The sequence below is a fragment of the Erythrolamprus reginae genome, chromosome 1, assembly GCF_031021105.1.
Source record: "Erythrolamprus reginae isolate rEryReg1 chromosome 1, rEryReg1.hap1, whole genome shotgun sequence".
Lineage (NCBI taxonomy): Eukaryota > Metazoa > Chordata > Lepidosauria > Squamata > Dipsadidae > Erythrolamprus > Erythrolamprus reginae.
Genome location: NC_091950.1, coordinates 195,166,975 through 195,185,552, shown reverse-complemented (window position 1 = coordinate 195,185,552; position 18,578 = coordinate 195,166,975). Strand labels below are relative to the sequence as shown.

At 40.9% G+C, this 18,578-nt stretch overlaps 1 protein-coding gene across 4 annotated transcripts in view; it reads left to right on the top strand.

The window, feature by feature from the left end:
- CCDC141 (coiled-coil domain containing 141) overlaps window positions 1-18,578 on the top strand; it is a 146,509-nt gene that overhangs the window by 89,464 nt on the left and 38,467 nt on the right. For all 4 annotated transcript variants that reach the window (XM_070731848.1, XM_070731847.1, XM_070731849.1 and 1 more), the window contains 3 exons: window positions 6,560-6,732; window positions 9,847-9,988; window positions 13,973-14,092. In XM_070731848.1, coding sequence (XP_070587949.1) covers window positions 6,560-6,732; window positions 9,847-9,988; window positions 13,973-14,092 — 435 coding nt within the window. The remainder of the gene's footprint in view (window positions 1-6,559; window positions 6,733-9,846; window positions 9,989-13,972; window positions 14,093-18,578) is intronic.

Sequence of the window (18,578 nt, the reverse complement as noted above, 5' to 3'; positions counted from 1 at the left end):
CAAAAATAATGAGCCATGTTTATTTTCCCAAATACGTTTTGAACAACATAATTTTACTTTTACAATATCCAAAGGAGATGTTGGTTATAAAGTGGAAAAATGCTGTTTTTATTTATTATATCAATGCAATTTATTTACCTTAATCTTCATGTACTCCAGTCAGTTTTATGCGGCTGACGTTTGTGTAGAACTAGATGGTGAGCTGTTAACCATTTAAATGAATGTTGCTGCAGATGAACATTAAAATTGCTTACAGCAGGGATCCTCAATCCTTGCACTGCGACCCACTACCAGGCCTTGCACCATTTACTTGACTGCTGCTCACACAGAACCATCCCTTCTCTCCCCCCTCCCATGAGTCCACAAAGCCAGAAAGGTTGGGGAACTCTGGTTTACAGACATCACAAACTCCATTACAGTGATCCCTCGAGTTTCGCGATCTCGATCTTTGCGAAACGCTATATCGCGATTTTTTCACCCGATGACGTCACTCCCTTCCTTTCTCATCTTTCTTTCTCTCTCTCTTTCTCTATCTTGCTTCTTCCTCTCTCACACTCTCTTCCTCCCTCTCTCATCTCTTTCTTTCCTTCTCTCTCTTTCTCTATCTCTCTCCCTCTTGCTCTCGAGCGGCGGGCGGCACCCAGGGAAGGTTCCTTTGGCCGCCCAGCAGCTGATCTGCTCGGCAGCGCAGTAGCAGCGAGGAGCCGAAGATGGGGTTTCCCCTTTGCGTGGGCAACGGGGAAACCCCATCTTCGGCTCCTTGCTGCTACTGCGCTGCCGAGCAGATCAGCTGCTGGGCGGCCGAAGGAACCTTCCCTGGGTCTTCAACTCCCAGAATTCCCCGCCGCCCATGCAAAGGGGAAACCCCGATCATGCACTGAGCGGCCGGCGGGCGGGCAGCGGACAAGCGGCGGCCGGACAAGCGGCGGCTGGACAAGCGGTGGCCGGACAAGCGGCGGCCGGACAAGTGGCGACCGGACAAGCGGCGGCCGGACAAGCGGTGGGCGGAAAAGCGGCGGCCAGACAAGCGGCGGCCGGACAAGCGGCGGCCGGACAAGCGGCGGCCGGACAAGCGGCGGGCAGGCGGGCAGGCAGGCGGCTCCTCAGCTGCTGGGCGGCAGAAGGAACCTTCCCTGGGTCTTCCCAGGCGCAGAAGTAAAAACACCATCTGCGCATGCGCGGCCATGGAAAAAGGGGCGCGCATGCGCAGATGGTGTTTTTACTTCCGCACCACTACATTGCGAAAAATCGAGTATCGCGAGGGGTCTTGGAACGTAACCCTCGCGATATTCGAGGGATCACTGTACATAACAATCTTAGACATAACTCTCCCACATTTGGTCTCCTTCCATACTTCTCTCATAAGTCCTTCCTCTTCTTTCTCTCTCTCTCTCTGTCTCTCTCTCTCTCTGTATGTGTCTGTGTGTTTATATAATGTGTGTGTATGTACGCACATACATATAGATATACATATACAGTGGTCCCTCGATTTTCGCAGGTTCAAACTTCGCGAAACGGCTATACCACGGTTTTTCAAAAATATTAATTAAAAAATACTTTGCGGTTTTTTCCCCTATACCATGGTTTTTCCTGCCCGATGACGTCATATGTCATCGCCAAACTTTCAGCCGCCTTTAATAAATATTTTTTTTAATAAACTTTAATAAATAAACATGGTGAGTAATAATCTAAATGGTTGCTAAGGGAATGAGAAATTGCAGTTTAGGGGTTTAAAGTGTTAAGGGAAGGCTTGTGATACTATTCATAGCCAAAAATAGTGTATTTACTTCTGCATCTCTACTTTGCGGAAATTCGACTTTCGCGGGCGGTCTGGGAACGCAACCCCCGCAAAAATCAAGGGAACACTGTACATGCATATAAACATACATATACACCAGTGGTGAAACCTACCAGTTCTGTGGGCATTGCTTGGTGGGTGTGGCTTGCTCATGTGCACAAGGAAATTTCCTTAGTCCAAATCAAAATAAAATATATATAAAATATAATAGCACAATAAAATAGCACTGTTCCAATATTTAAAATAGAATAGAATAACAGAGTTGGAAACGATCTTGGAGGTTTTCTAGTCCAACCCCCTGCTTAGGCAGGAAATCATACAACACTTCAGACAAATGGCTATCCAATCTCTTTTTAATAACTTCCATTGTTGGAGTATTTACAACTTCTGGAGGCAAGTTATTCCACTGATTAATTTGAGGGACTCCTACAAAAATGAGGGAGTCAATCTATTTTCCAAAGCATCAACCAATAAATGGAAACTAACCAAAGAGAGAAGTAACTTAGGACTAAGGAGAAATTTCCTAAGGATGAGACCAATCAAACAATCTTTATCTTTAACTAGTTCTCTCAACTGCCTAAGCAATTTACTAACTGATGAGAACTGGCTGGATTTTATGTGTGTTACACACAGTGAAGTGTCTTTACACATGCACATGCACACAGTTTATTCTTTTGCCATGTGTTAAAAAACATAGATGATCAAAGCAATCTTATTGTGTGGGTAGAATTTGAATAGATTAATTATGAGAAAGAATTTATGTTTGGTTTGGTTCAGAATTACAAATTAGAATTAGCAGATACAGATAATGAATAATCCTTGCTGTGATTTTGGAAAATTAATTAATCTTCAGGTTTTCTTTTTTACAATGCTCTGTGATAACTAATTTAAATTATCCAATTCAGTTTTTGTTCTTTTATGTTAACAACCAATGCGTTCAATTAACAGTAGGAATGAAAATTTGTATTTCTTCCACTTCATAGAAAGAAGAGGTTATTTTGAGTAAGACTAATTCTTTCATTGATATGGTCTATTCCTATAATTTCTCTTCTATTCTTTCTTAGATATATTTTACTATGAGTATACCCTCTATAACCTTCATCATGTATTTTACTATGTGTATACCCACTAAAACCCTCATTGTGTATTGGACAGCAACAATCAATAAAAATAAATAAATAAATAAATAAATAAGTATGTAAATTCTTAATCCCATTAGATCCAGCCTTTTGTGAGAACTTGTGGCTGAAGGGTTTTTTTTATGAATAAGATGCCTCAGTCTTTCTAAATGGATATAAAATCTCCATTCCAAAAGACCAGTTTCTTCTGCTTGAGTCTGTTTTCCTATAACATGAAAACTGGGGCTGATTTCTGCCTCACTGAAGCCTGGGACAGTGAATAAAATGGCCAAATGTGGAAATCGGAAGTTCAAAATAAATGGACCTTTGGCTTGCCTGTTGTGCTGTCTTTCCCACTCTGGAGCCTCCAGAGAAACTTCCTGAAGCCCCGGAGTGCAAAAAATAGCACAACGCACAAACCAGAAGTCTGTTTTCTGAACTTCCAGTTTGCCTGTTGGGCTGTTTTTCATGCTTTGGGGTTTCAGGAAGCTTCCCTGAAGCCTCCAGAGTGCAAAAACCAGCACTATGGGCAAACCGGAAGACCATTTTTCTGAAATTCTAGTTTGCCCATTGGGCAGTTTTTTGCACTCCAAGGCTTCAAGGAAATTTTTCTGAAGTCTCTGGGGGGACAAAATGGCTTTCCCCAAGGCCAAAAATCAGTTGACATAGGGCAATGCTTTACGTGCCCTCTGATATGGCATAGGTTCCTCATCACAGGCATATAGTATCAGTACGCACTTATTATGACAATTCTCTTGAACAACTTTACTTGAAAAGGTTAATACAATTATACCATTATACATTTTTTGAGATAGCCATTCTGTGGGGCCATATGATACCATGATACACTTTTTTGAAATGGCCATTTTCTGGGGACAAGTCTAGGATGTTTGAGCAAAATATAGAGTTTCCCTGTGTAATGGATATAATATCATTTGGGACTGTATTTTTCTAACTTAAAACCAAATAGCATAACACTGATAGATTATTGATATGCTCTCAAAGAGTATTTTCCTATACTGAAGTTTTTCCTAAACTTCATTTTTCATGTTTATTGCATGAAGTGCACGGTTTGAAAAAGAAAATCCAATTATATCAAACCTGAAATTATAAAGATTATAAAGATCATTTGCATACATTGCAGCAATTAAAATGATCACACATGTCATTAAAATTCTTACATGTCATGAAGAATTGATTCAATAATATAAGAAAAACTGAATTGATTAGAACTAATAATATGCATCTGTGATAGAATCTGATATAATTCTTCCACTAGTTGAAAGTGAGATAAGATTGTTTTCCCCAGATCTGCTATTAATGGTAGGGAGAATAATTGGAACAATAAAGACATGGAGACTTCAGAAAAAAGGGGAATTTAAAAAATATTGTAGAAGCCCTTTTTGTTAAAATTCACATTAATATCATACATGTTTGGTTTGGTACAGCAACCAAACAAGACAGATATAGACCTCAATGGATAGTTGGGGCTGCAGAAAAAATAAACAATTGCAACTTGCCTGCCTGCAATCAAGGATCTGTACACTGCATGAAAAGAGGCCTGAGAAAATATCTACAGACTCCTCATATCCTAGACGTAAACTATCTCAGCTCCTCTCCTAAGGCTGCTGCTATAGAGTATTTCATGCCAAAACACAGAGACATTTTCCCCCTTGTGCCATCACTCTGCTGAATATCTAAATCCTACAGTATGTTTTATGTCTAAAGTAAGGTGACCAGGTTTTAACATTGGTAAAGCGGGACACCATTGACATGTGTGACTGTGTTGATTAAAAATAAGGTCTATATGGAGCAAAAAAAAAAAATCATTTCTTTTTATCTCTCTCTCTCTCTCTCTCTTCATCCCTCTCTTTCTCTTTCTTTCTCTCTGCCCCCTCTCTCTTTCTTTCTCTCTCTCTTCCTTCTTTCCTCTCTCTTTCTCTCTCTCTCTCCCTTCCTTTCTTTCTCTCTCTCTTCCTTCCTTCCTCTCTCTTTTCTCTCTCTCTCCCTCCTTCCCTCCATCCCTCTCTCTTTCTCTTCCTCCCTCCTTTTTCTCTATTTCCCTCTTTCTTTGTCTCTCTCTTTCTCTCTTCCTTTCTCTTTTCCCCCTTTCTCTTTCTGCCTCCCTCTTTCTTTTTCCTTCCTTCCTTCTTTCTTTCCTTCATTCACTTTCCTTCTCTCCCTTCTTCTCTGTTTTTTCCCTCTCCCTCCCTCTCTATTTCTTTCTTTCTCTCTCTCCCTCCTTCCCACCCTCTCTCTCTTTCTTTCTCTCTCTTCCTCCTTCCCTTTCTCTCTCTTTTTCTCTCTCCCTCCTTCCCTCCCGCTCTTTCTCTCTCTTCCTCCCTCCCTCCCCCATCATTTCAGTGAGCAAAGGTTGAAATAGACTCCATTTTAATGTCACGCCGCACGCCATGGCTGAGTCGTGGGGAGAGCGGAGGAGGAAGAGGGAGGAAAGGAGAAGGGGCTCAGCAGCCCCCCTCTCGCTCCTTCCCTCCCTCTCCCTCTCTCTCTCTTCCTCCCTCCCCCATCATTTCAGCAAGGCTGAGCTCAGCAAAGGGATGCATGCCATGGTTGAGTCGGGGGGAGGGCAGAAGAAGAAGAGGAGGGGGAATGGAGAAGGAGATCATCAGCTGAGCCAGCCGGGCCTTTTGTACTAAAGGAGCTGGCCAGAAGGACTCACACGGGAGGCGGAGGAAGAAGGGGACTTTCCAAGATGCCAAATCCTGTCAAATGCCCGGTCGTGCTCAGGAAGATAGAGAGCAACATTCCACATGGCTCGAGGGCTGCTCCAGGGCTTGGCGCCCCCCACCCCCGGCTCCTCGCAGCACTGGCTGCTACAATGGTCCCCAAGAACCATCCTGGGCTCAAGCTCCACAGAATACCCCACCTCCAAGCACTGCCTTGGACCAACCAAGCCGCGGTCAGCATGGCTTGGTTGGGGCAGGGGTGAGAGCAGGAAAAAGACCTCTCTACCAATGAAGAGAAGGAGGAGGGGCAGAATTGAAACATGCCCCTCCCCTCCTGCTCTCCCCCCTCTACTGGCCATCCCCCTCTTCATTCCAAAATGCAATGGTAGAATAGAATATTTGGTGGGACATTTTTGAAATGCTGCGGGATGCTGGACAAATTATTAAAAAGTGGGACTGTCCCACCAAAAGCAGGACATCTGGTCACCTTAGTCTAAGGATATTTAACCATTTGGTATGGATATATTACTATTATCCCTCTCATCTTTTCTATTACCTTCTACTATTGGTATCTTATGATTATGTTGTTTGTATATACACTGAGAGCTTATACAACAGAAACAAATTCCTTCTGTGTCCAATCACACTTGGTCAATATTCTATTCTATTCTGCTGTCTTCTGTTGTCTTCTGTTGTCTTCTGTTCTGTTCTGTTCCATTCCACTCCACTCCACCCCACCCCACCCTACCCTACCCCACTCTACCCTACCCTACCCTACTACATAATGTTAACAAAATAAGGATGTAACAAAATATACTATACAGTCTTTCTATAATGTCATAAAGAGGAAAAATGGTTTGTTGAAAGATTTTCAAGCAATTGTCTTAATCATAGTAGTTGCCAGTCACTATGCTTCTTGTAATTTTTTCAAACTGTTTCTTTTTAAAATTTGACAGGCATATGATATACTGGAAAATGTAGAAGCTTCCCTTAAGCTTTTTGAATCTAAAGTTTTCAGCTTGCCCATTTTGGCAATAAAACATGAGGAACTACAGAAAGAAATTAAAAATGAATCAGATAATGCTCTTCAGAAGGGACAAGCCTTACTTAGCAAACAAGATGTTCAAAGGTAAGTATAATATGTAACTGGAGAGCTCCACATACATCATATTGTCCTTTGTCAGCTCCAGAGTGCATGTGCACCCTGGCCAACTCATTTTCAGCCTTCCGGAGGGCTGTGGAGGGCATTTTCACCCTGCCTAGGCTTCAGGAAAGCCTTTGGAGCCTGTGGATGGCAAATGGGTTGGGGTTTTTTTTGCCATCCACAGCCTCTGGACACTGGAGGCTTTCCTGAAGTCTGGGGAGGGCGAAAAATTGCCCAATGGGCCTACCAGAAGTGTGTCTTTGAACTTCTGGTAGGCCTGTTGGGCCTGTTTTTCACCATCCATAGGCTCTGGAGGATTTCCTAAAGTCTGGGGAGGGCAAAAAATGGTCCAACAGGCCTATCAGAAGTCCGGAGACTACAGTGTGATGTGTATTGTATTATGGTATGGGCAGACATGTGTGCACTATTGCATGTGTACATGTGTTTTTGGCACTCAACCAAAAAAAGATTCATTATCAGTGATACATAGAGTCATTTTTATGGAAACTGTTCCCTACTGTGTTCAATTTAGATGTATGAGTTTTCTTCTATAGGTCCATATATGGGATCATTTTTAAAGAAGCTCTTTCCTCCCTATTGTGTTCAATTTGGGCGTAGTCTTCTTGCTTAGGATGGGGTTTCTCACTTTGTTCAGAGTGGCTAGAGCTGCTTCTGGACTCTTTACTTTTCTTCTAGTATGTAATTGCCCTCATCCAAATCCACTTATGATAAGTTTGGATCCCAAGTGATTGTACAGAATTTTGTTGGCTGTCTCTAAAAGCCCATCCAACTGATTTATTTTCTAGCTTTTCTCAAGCCAGGGCAAGTAATGGTGGAAGACTCCAATCCTCGTTATGATCAGTAGAAGCAGTACCTTCGTTTCTGTGTCATAGACAGTGCTATGACAAGCAATATGGGAGCCAGCATAAATGACTGGAAATTGTTATGTAACATGGATGTGGCTATAAATAAGAATGAATGAATGAATGAATGAATGAATGAATGAATGAATGAATGAATGAATGAATGAATGAAACAATATGAGCAAAAGCAGTAACATCTATATGTGAACACCCATGGCTAACCTGCCAGCCCATTTCTACTTGCCCACATAAGCTTAGAAGAAGCAGAACTTCAGCTGGCAAAGAAGGAAATTTTTGATCTTGTTCATCTCCATGTATCATTACAGTAAATGGAAATTGTCCTGAAAGAAAATAGGATTGTTTTAAATAAAAATTCTATTAAGTTGTACATCAGTAATAAAGGAACAGCTGGTTTTGAATTACATTTAGTTAAGATACTTATGGTTATTCTATTCTGTATTACCAGTTCAGAATATTTCTACCAATCATCATTTAGGGGGTGGTGAGGGTAGGTGGGTGAGCGAGTGATATATTTCAGTTCAGCTTTCAACTATAATGTACTTTTATTCTGAACAGGACTTTCAGATCTAATAAAGTTCCTACTGGGAATTCAATTCTTTTTAGGCACTCAAATGATTTTCATGATCACTATTAATATTTTAATGGAGTTTGTATTGCTATTTAATTTCACAATGCTTTGCCAGAGAAAAATTCTGTTATAAATTACCGGTAACTGAAGGGAACAATTCGTTCCTTAAGTGCAATTTTCTTATCCTAATTGTATGTCGTAAGCAGTTTGAAGAGAACTACCTAGTGTCTTTGCATTATTATAATTCTGCACCCTGGAGTTTAAATATTAGGCATGTTTGTTGGTTCTTTGCCACATGACTGTGTGCTAATTTTTGTTTATAACAACATTTTTATGTGCTAGTCTTAAAATTCACAGGGAGAATAATCATTGTGAATTGTCTGTTAAAAAAAGGTAAACTCTTTACAGCTAAGATTTGGATCTGAAACAGAAGCAGTTATGTATTTTTTAAAACTGCATTTTAACTTACAACCTAATTTTGATAAAACCATCTTCGGAAAGGGACGGCATACAAATCTAATAAATTATTATTATATTATTATTATTATTAAATGGTGTACTATATTAAAATACAACACTTAATGTTCTTAGAGGGTTAAGCATTGCTAATTATGTAGGTAGTCCTTGACTTACTATATAAGTGGTCAATAGCAATTGTTCAAAGTTTTAATGGACACCTCAAAACAACCTAATTTTAATGTTACATGAGTGTACCTGACTCCATTTTGGACACAGCCTGATTACATGACTCCATTTTGGGCACTTGGCAACCAGCTCAACTCTGCAGCCATTTGCAACATCTGGGGTCACGTGACAACAATTTTTGATGGGGTTTTTTGCCAGTTTCTGGCACTTATTTCAGATTTCCAGTTTAAAAAACAGACCTTTGGGTAAAATGGATTCACTTCATGACCACCATATTGAATTTATGTTTGCACAAGAACCACTGTAAAAAATAAATGCTGAAAAATCAGGTCTGATGAATTCTGAGGTCCATTACATATATAACTTGAGGTCCATATATGGTAAAGATGGGAAATAAGAACTGGAATAAAATGGTATATCGTAAGCTCTCGCTGTGCATTGGTTTCATTATCATTGGGCTTTTTGAAAATAGAGCAATAGTAAATAATTACGATATAAAATATTAGAATACATACTGCAGTTAACATTACACTTTCACTTACCAGCCAGCATTACCTCTGGAACCGCCTGCTACCGCATGAATCCCAGCGACCGATAAGGTCCCACAGAGTTGGCCTTCTCCAGGTCCCATCGACTAAACAATGTCATTTGGCCGGCCCCAGGGGAAGAGCCTTCTCTGTGGTGGCCCCGGCCCTCTGGAACTAACTCCCCCCAGAGATTAGAAATGCCCTCCCTGTCTTTCATAAACTACTCAAGACTCACTTATGCCGCCAGGCATGGGGGAGTTAAGATATTCCTTCCCCCTAGGCCATTACAAGTTATGCATGGTATGTTTGTGTGTATGTTTGGTTTTATAATAAGGGTTTTTAGTTGTTTTATTAATTGGATTGTTACATGCTGTTTTTATCATTGTTGTTAGCCGCCCCGAGTCTGCAGAGAGGGGCGGCATACAAATCTAATAAATAAATTAATTAATTAACCATTCTTTTATTGCCCTTTCAGTCCTTGGATGATTGGGATTCAGGAAAGAATGGACTACATTGAGAAAAAAGTAGATCAGTTGATCAAACAGTTTCCTGATCATGGAGAATTTCCCTCAAACAAGGAACAGCTAACCACTTCCTTAGAAGATTACCTAAACAAGGTATAACTACCTGACATATGTATGGAAATAATATATTACAAAATACTACAAAGGTGTATTCAAAGATTCATATAAACGTATTTCAAGTTCTCGATAAAGATACATAATTTTAATTCCTTTTCTATCACTAGTAGCATACGTGCAATGGAAAGGTTTCCAGTAATATAAGAAATTGGGTTGGATATGTTCACTGCCTTGAATTACTATAAATTTACTCCTGAAGTTGGACAAGTCAAATTCACTCTTCCCCATCTCTTCAAGGCCGATTCTTCTTTTCAGTGTTGGCAAATCTCAAAAAGAGCAGCTATACTTCAAAAGGGAGGGAAGAGAAATGGACAGGGTTAAAGCAGGAAGACTTTTTCCTCCCTCCCTGCTTCCCTCAATACTCAATGGTTTTATTTTTCCCCATACCTGGTAGGATGATAAGAAAGATACTCTTCTTCATCTCTATTCATGACTAGCAAATACTGCTTGTATTTGTCAATTTGTCAATTATACTTTAAGCATCAAAGAACCTGATATTAGCAAATCCATTAAAACAGTATTAAGTTAAACATATCAGATTGAGCTCTGCCATTGGTTTGCAAACCATCACCAACAGAGAGCAAAGACAGAATTCTGGTTGATGTCACGCCAACAGGGCTCCACTCTAGCCTTATAGCCTAAAGATTAATTCTCTGTCTTACAAGCTGCAGGATCAAATCCCAGTGAGGGTATGGATAGATGATGAGGCAAGAATAAGGCCGAAATAGTACTATCCTAGTCTCCCTTAATTTTAAAATTCAGCAAAAACATGTGACACATGTGACACATACGTAATATAGTTTGTTGGCTATGAACAAATTAACTGCCTTGGAAATGGCCCTGGGTTGGGCCGAGAGGCAAAAAGGAAGCTGTGACACTCCTTTAATATACCAGGGTGATCCAACAGAAACACACACACACACACACACAAACACACACACACACACACACACACACATATATATATGTGTCGGCTATCAATAAAATTAACTGCCTTGGAAATGGCCCTGGGTTGGGCCAAGAGGCAAAAAAGGAGCTGTGATGTTCCTTCAATATACCAGGGTGATTCGACACAAAATGTAACCCTTCCCTGGTACAGAGCTGAAGGGATTGGATACTGTAGCCTAGAGGATAATTCTCTGCCTTACAAGGCAAAGGTTGCAGGTTCAAGTCCCAGTGGGTATGGCTAGCTGATGAGGCCAAAATAAGGCCGAAATAGATCTATCCTAGTCTCCCTTAATTTTCAAATTCAGCTTAAACATGTGACACATACAGATAGAATTGTCGGCTATCAATAAAATTAACTGCCTTGGAAATGGCCCTGGGTTGGGCCAAGAGGCAAAAAAGGAGCTGTGATGTTCCTTCAATATACCAGGGTGATTCGACACAAAATGTAACCCTTCCCTGGTACAGAGCTGAAGGGATTGGATACTGTAGCCTAGAGGATAATTCTCTGCCTTACAAGGCAAAGGTTGCAGGTTCAAGTCCCAGTGGGTATGGCTAGCTGATGAGGCCAAAATAAGGCCGAAATAGATCTATCCTAGTCTCCCTTAATTTTCAAATTCAGCTTAAACATGTGACACATACAGATAGAATTGTCGGCTATCAATAAAATTAACTGCCTTGGAAATGGCCCTGGGTTGGGCCAAGAGGCAAAAAAGGAGCTGTGATGTTCCTTCAATATACCAGGGTGATTCGACACAAAATGTAACCCTTCCCTGGTACAGAGCTGAAGGGATTGGATACTGTAGCCTAGAGGATAATTCTCTGCCTTACAAGGCAAAGGTTGCAGGTTCAAGTCCCAGTGGGTATGGCTAGCTGATGAGGCCAAAATAAGGCCGAAATAGATATATCCTAGTCTCCCTTAATTTTCAAATTCAGCTTAAACATGTGACACATACAGATAGAATTGTCGGCTATCAATAAAATTAACTGCCTTGGAAATGGCCCTGGGTTGGGCCAAGAGGCAAAAAAGGAGCTGTGATGTTCCTTCAATATACCAGGGTGATTCGACACAAAATGTAACCCTTCCCTGGTACAGAGCTGAAGGGATTGGATACTGTAGCCTAGAGGATAATTCTCTGCCTTACAAGGCAAAGGTTGCAGGTTCAAGCCCCAGTGGGTATGGCTAGCTGATGAGGCCAAAATAAGGCCGAAATAGATCTATCCTAGTCTCCCTTAATTTTCAAATTCAGCTTAAACATGTGCAGCCACATACATTGGACAAACTAACCGAAGAGTGAGCCAACGCATAGCAGAACATGTGAATGCAGTCAAAAAACAAGAAAAGACCTCCTCCCTTGTCCAGCACATTAAAAAAACAGGGCACGAAATTGACTTTGAAAAAACTAAATTACTCCACAAAACAGAGAATTTATATAGAAGAATTTCTCTAGAAGCTATCGAAATTGAGGGGAGACCCCTTTGTCTAAATAAAAGAGATGATACCTCCCGCCTGCCAGAGATTTGGAAACCAGCCTTAAACAAAATAAACACTTCATAATAATCAGCATGTCAATCCTTCTAATAATTATGATTTTAGAATTTTATATTTGGAAATCAGCCTTAAACAAAACACCTCAAAAAAATCTCCATGTCATTCCTTCTAATAACTATGATTACAGCAACCAATCAGATCACTGAAACGTGGTCACCCAATCTATTTGCTACATTCAAAGCAAATCTCCACCCCCACACTACATACTAGGAAGAAATGTCAGTTGCTAACATTCCATTTAAAACAACACAAAGATTGGAACTACAGCCTGAGGATGGTGAATGTGATTTCGCCGAAAGGTACAGGTATGAAGGTCTTGGCATATTCGGGTTTCTTCCCATGTAGGATTCAGAGATTTCTGTCTATGCGACGTTTCGGTGAAATCACATTCACCATCATCAGGCTGAAGTTGTTAGCTTCGTGCTGCTTTGAATATAGTATTCTATATTCAAAGCAGCATGAAGCTAACAACTTCAGCGTGATGATGGTGAATGTGATTTCACCGAAACATCGCATAGACACTCAAAATATTACACAGGGTAAAACCCGAACTCAGAACAATCTACATACATATACCCGTGAAAACAAATATATATAGACAGATATAGATATAGATATAGATATAGATATATAGATAGATATAGATATAGATATAGATATAGATATAGATATAGACATAGATATATAGATATACATATACATATATAGATATAGATATAGACATATACATATAGATATATACATATATATATATATAAAGAGAGAGACATATATATATATGCATGCATGCATGCATGCATGCATGCATGCATGTATGTATGTAAATACAATATAGTTGTGACCCAATTGATCCATATATATAGATTAGATTACAAGCTTCAGTTTTACCACAGCACATTCAGCATTCCCTACCATTTGCCAATATGCCACAAATACAACTGAATGCAATTTTACACAACCATGCTCCCATTACTCTATGCAAGCTGAATTTTGTAATTTAGAGACTGTTTTTAAACCAGTTTACAGTTAATTGCATTCTATCAACTGGAAGATGAATATATAATTTACTTGCTCACACTCAGCACAGGTGTCTGCATGTGTGTGTGTGTGTTATGTCTGAAATAATCATATTACATAATTTTAAATGAATTTTGTATAAAAAAGAAAGGCAGCTTTCCAAGAAGATGATCCATTATGGAATATTATTCATCTTCATAATTGTACAAATTGCTTTCTCCTAACTAATAATATAGCAAATATTATACATCAGAATACTAATTGTGTAAACTTATTTAAGGAATAAATAAGGAAAAAGATAGCACCTTCATAAAACTACCGGTATATTATTTTAAAAGATATTAAGGGAATTGTGTTCTTGAAAGCTGTCTCACCTTACAATTCCCTACTGTTGAAATATTTACACACGGTTTTCAACTGCTATTAATATCTGTTTTAATACAAAGGCATCAACAAAGATTCAAAGCATTGGTCCAGTACTCTCAGATGCAGTAAACCCTGGATCATCTGCTCCTGAATCAGAAGAAGTCCTGAAAAAATATTTAGAGTTGGCGAATCAAACCAAGGTCAGGTCTGATGCATCTGTTTTAATATCATTGTTTTAAATGGTTAAATCATATGTTCATACTAAGGAATTGTCTTATAATTTTTCAAAAACTGTTATTTCAGTACTACCACTGTGGTTTTATTTGGGTTGATTTTAAACTTATTGCACCAAAAATAATATTAAGCACATTTTGCTTTTTTAAAAAAAAATGTAATGCATTTCTCTACGTTTTGCTATATATTATACGTACATACATGTAAAACTAAAGAAAAATACTACTATTCTGCATGGAAATATTTTCTTTGCATAAAATCAGCAAGCATCAAGGGTGTTTGTACTCCTGCCTTTGTCCCCATGTTGTAGCATATTTTAGTTCCTCTTCAATAGATTAAATATTGAATTAAAGATAAAGGGTATCAGCATTCCACACTGGGCCTAGACCCAATGATAGAAATACTGTATTTGAACCAGAGCACATGTGGCAGTGGTGGTTGTTCAGACAATAATACAAGCCAACATATAGTAAAGGTATTATTTACAAGATATACAATATTTATTTATTTTTATTTATTTTATTTATTTATTCATTTGTCCAATACACAATACATATGGAAGAGAATAGACATGAAGTAATATACCGTATTTTCCGGCGTATAAGACGACTGGGCGTATAAGACGACCCCCTAACTTTTCCAGTTAAAATATAGAATTTGAGATATACTCGCCGTATAAGACTACCCCTCTTCTGTACATCATAGACCTGACTGAGTCTAGGTCTATGATGTACTTGCATTGAGAAAAAAATCATTTCTGAACATGATAACACAATATTTTAATTACTAATGATGAAGATCTTATTGTTAAAATTATGAATGAATTATTTAGAGAGAGAGAGCCAAGTGGGAGCACTCTTCTGTCTATCTCTCCATATGTCTCTGTCTATCTGTCTTGTCTGCCTCTCATATTTCTCCTCACCACAATTAAGTTTATTATTATAACTCATCATAATTTGTCAACACAAAAAGGTGAACCTGGCTATTTTTCTTTCTCCTACCATCTATTCTGCAGGTATCTTTCAGTCTAACATGCAGCATGCTGACACCTATGTGAGAATCTATTATGGAATGAGAATCTGTATGTGATATCATGATATGGCAATCCAAACAGCCCATCCATTTTTTCCTCTTTCCGCACTTTCTGTCTTTATCCTCTTGCAATGTCACTTAAACAGATTTTAACTTGTCGGGTTTAATTAGTGACCCTGCCAATTTTCAGTACTGTGCAGTGTGCTATGATACAGAGCAGGGTGAATAATATGACCTCAGCTTTTAAAGTTATTTTAAAATGTTGCCTAAGAAATATGGAAAGATGATTCTTTTTGGAGGAAAAGTACATTTTCAATGGTTAAACATAAGAACAAATACAAACAGGCAGAAATAAATGCATCCAGTTTAACATTCAATTTTGCAACCACTAATAATGTTGGTCAAGTAGGTACAAAAATACCTGGGGAAATTATCAAAGTCTGGGAAATGGGTCCCTTGTCAGTTAAAAGGAGTGCTGATTTACCACCTGCTAGAGCAGTGATTTTCAACCTTTTTTGAGCCGCGGCACATTTTTTACATTTACAAAATCCTGGGGCACACCACCAACCAAAATTACACAAATCTAATAAATAAATAAATACATACATACACACACACACACACACACACATAAATAACCCCCTCATATATACAATCCCATGTAACATCCCCTTATAAATACAGTCAATCATCCCTCCTCAAATTTATACCACTGTCTCATTTCTGGGTTCTTCTCCTGTCTTTCCCCCTTTTCTCTCTCATGTTTCTCATTTCTCTCTCTTCCTCCCTTTTTCCCTCATTCCTTCTCCCTCTCACTTCTCCTCTTTTTCCATCCCTGTCTCTCTCCCCCCCCCCTTACGTGTGTGTGTGTGTATGTGTGTGTATACACACTCGAACCATTTCCAAAACCAGTTGAGGGCTGGGTTTTTTTTCTCTTTTATTCTTTTCAAACACAGGTGTGGGCTGGGGGGGGGGTGTTTCTTATTATTTGGGTGCTTTTTACCATATGCTTCAAGAATCACCTCTCTCCCTCTCTCTTGTTCTCTCTCTCTCTCTTGTTCTCTCTTATTTTCTTTCTGAGGCTCCTCCCACAACGGTGGCTACAGCGGCGCTGGCGATCCGGCCGCTAGCCGCTCCGAGCGGTGTGGGAACGGCCACCCCTCTCACAGTCCAGTCCCGGGCTGACAGTAAAGGGGCTGCTTCCCATCCTCCTTCTCAGAAGGTTTCCTTCTGAGCAAGCTGGCAGGAGGATGGGAAGCAGCCCCTTTACTGTCAGCCCGGGACCGGACTGTGAGAGGGGTGGCCGTTCCCACACCGCTCGGAGCAGCTAGCGGCCGCATCGCCAGTGCCATTGCAGCCACCGCTAATGTAAAGGGGCTGCTTCCCGGCGGCAGGAACTGCGGGGGGTAGCCGGCGTACGCTCTGGCTAACGAGCCCTTGCCACAGCTATCCGCCGCTTCTTTCTTCTCCGCCTCGCCTCCGCTACTCCCGCCGCCGCCTTTGCTCTCCCCGCCGGGCAAGAGGCAAAGGTGGCGGCGGGAGTAGCGGAGGCAAGGTGGAGAAGAAAGAAGCGGCGGATAGCTGTGGCAAGGGCTCGTTACGCCGGCTACCCCCCGCAGTTCCTGCCGCCGGGAGTGGTTGGCGCTCGCCCTACGCCTTGTTTTTTTATTTCCCCCTTTGGTTTCTCTTCACAGGCAGGAGTTCGGGAGGCAAGGGAGCGCTCGAGGAGACAGCGTCTTGCGGCATCGCCTCCCGTCGGGTTTACGACGAAGGGACGCTCAGCAACTTCTTTTTCCTTTCGGCGCCATAGCCACCCGCAGTCCCCGGAGCCGGCGGGTTGAGGCAAAGGGCTGCGTTTCCCTTCCCTCCCTCCCTCCTGCCCCCGTCCTGAATGGAAGCCCCGCTCGGCCAAGCAGCCCGGGATCTCCGCCGCTTGCAAACCGGGCGGGCGGAGCGGACCCGCGCTCACTTTCGGCTCCGGGGACTGCGGATGGCTATGGCGCCGAAAGGAAAAAGAAGTTGCTGAGCGATGCCGCAAGACGCTGTCTCCTCGAAGCGCTCCCTTGCCTCCCGAACTCCCGCCTGTGAAGAGAAACCAAAAGGGGAAATAAAAAAACAAGGCGTCGGGCGAGCGCCAACCGATTCCGGAGCTCCCTCGCCGGCTTCATCAACGCGCTGCTGTTGCTGCTGTCGCTGCTGCCTGAGGCAGCGGCACTCGAATCTGGCGTGGTGGAAAATCTTTGCCTGCCTCCAGATTTTCCACCACGCCAGATTCGAGTGCCGCCGCCTCAGGCGGCAGCGACAGCACCAACAGCAGCGCTTTTTCCTTTCGGCGCCATAGCCACCCGCAGTCCCCGGAGCCAAAAGTGAGTGCGGGTCCGCTCCCCCCCCCCCAATCCTGCTCCCGGCCTCCTCCCGCCCGCGGCTGTGGAATGGGCGCAGTATCCGGCCTATAAGACGACCCCCCACTTTGGAAAAGATTTTCAGGGGTTAAAAAGTCGTCTTATACGCCGGAAAATACGGTATATAAAGATAATATGTAAAAATAGAGGAGAAGATATATGAAAGGAAGAAAATATATATGATATATGAGATAAAGGAAAGACAATTGGACAGGGGACAAAAGGCACACTAGTGCACTTATGTATGCCCCATAATCTTACACAGTAATTATAATACATCCATAATGCATCTCTTCTTCGCACAAAGCATTACAGTATAGTATTACATATATTCTCTAATTCGTACACAGCAAGTATATATACTATTACGTACACAGCAGGTACATATATTATTACACACATAGCAATATAGTATATTCTCGTATTCTACAGCAAGTACCTTTACAACAGTATAGTATATTCTACACAGCATATTGCACACAGCTCAGATATTAATACTAACCAGCATATATTCACCAGTAACCAACATTACAAGATGTTGTTACAGCATAACAGACGCAATTCAACAATAGCTCAACACAACAGAATGTAACAACAGAATGTAACCGAGAGCAGCACATCTGTCTCCCTTATATGGCTAAATTGCAGCCTATCTCATAATTACTACCTAGCTCTTAAAGTAATGCCACTATTTCCTCCTAACATACAGGTTTATCTTCATATATTGGAAACCCAACCAATACAGTATGTGGCACTGAAAGCTCTATGAAGGAAACAGTCCTTCATAGAGCCTTCATATACTAATTAGCATTCTTGGTTCTGTACCCTCAATTGTTCCAAAAGATCTTCCAACCTTTTTATAGGGTCATAAAAGGGCTTTTCAAACTGTTATCCATTGTTCAATAAACAGCTTATCAGAAGGTCAAAATTTCTTTTTCTTTTTTAATTGATCAATCTTGCATAAGCAAAATTGGAGCACCATCAAAAATCAAACTAGAGTTTGTTTCTCACTCTTTGT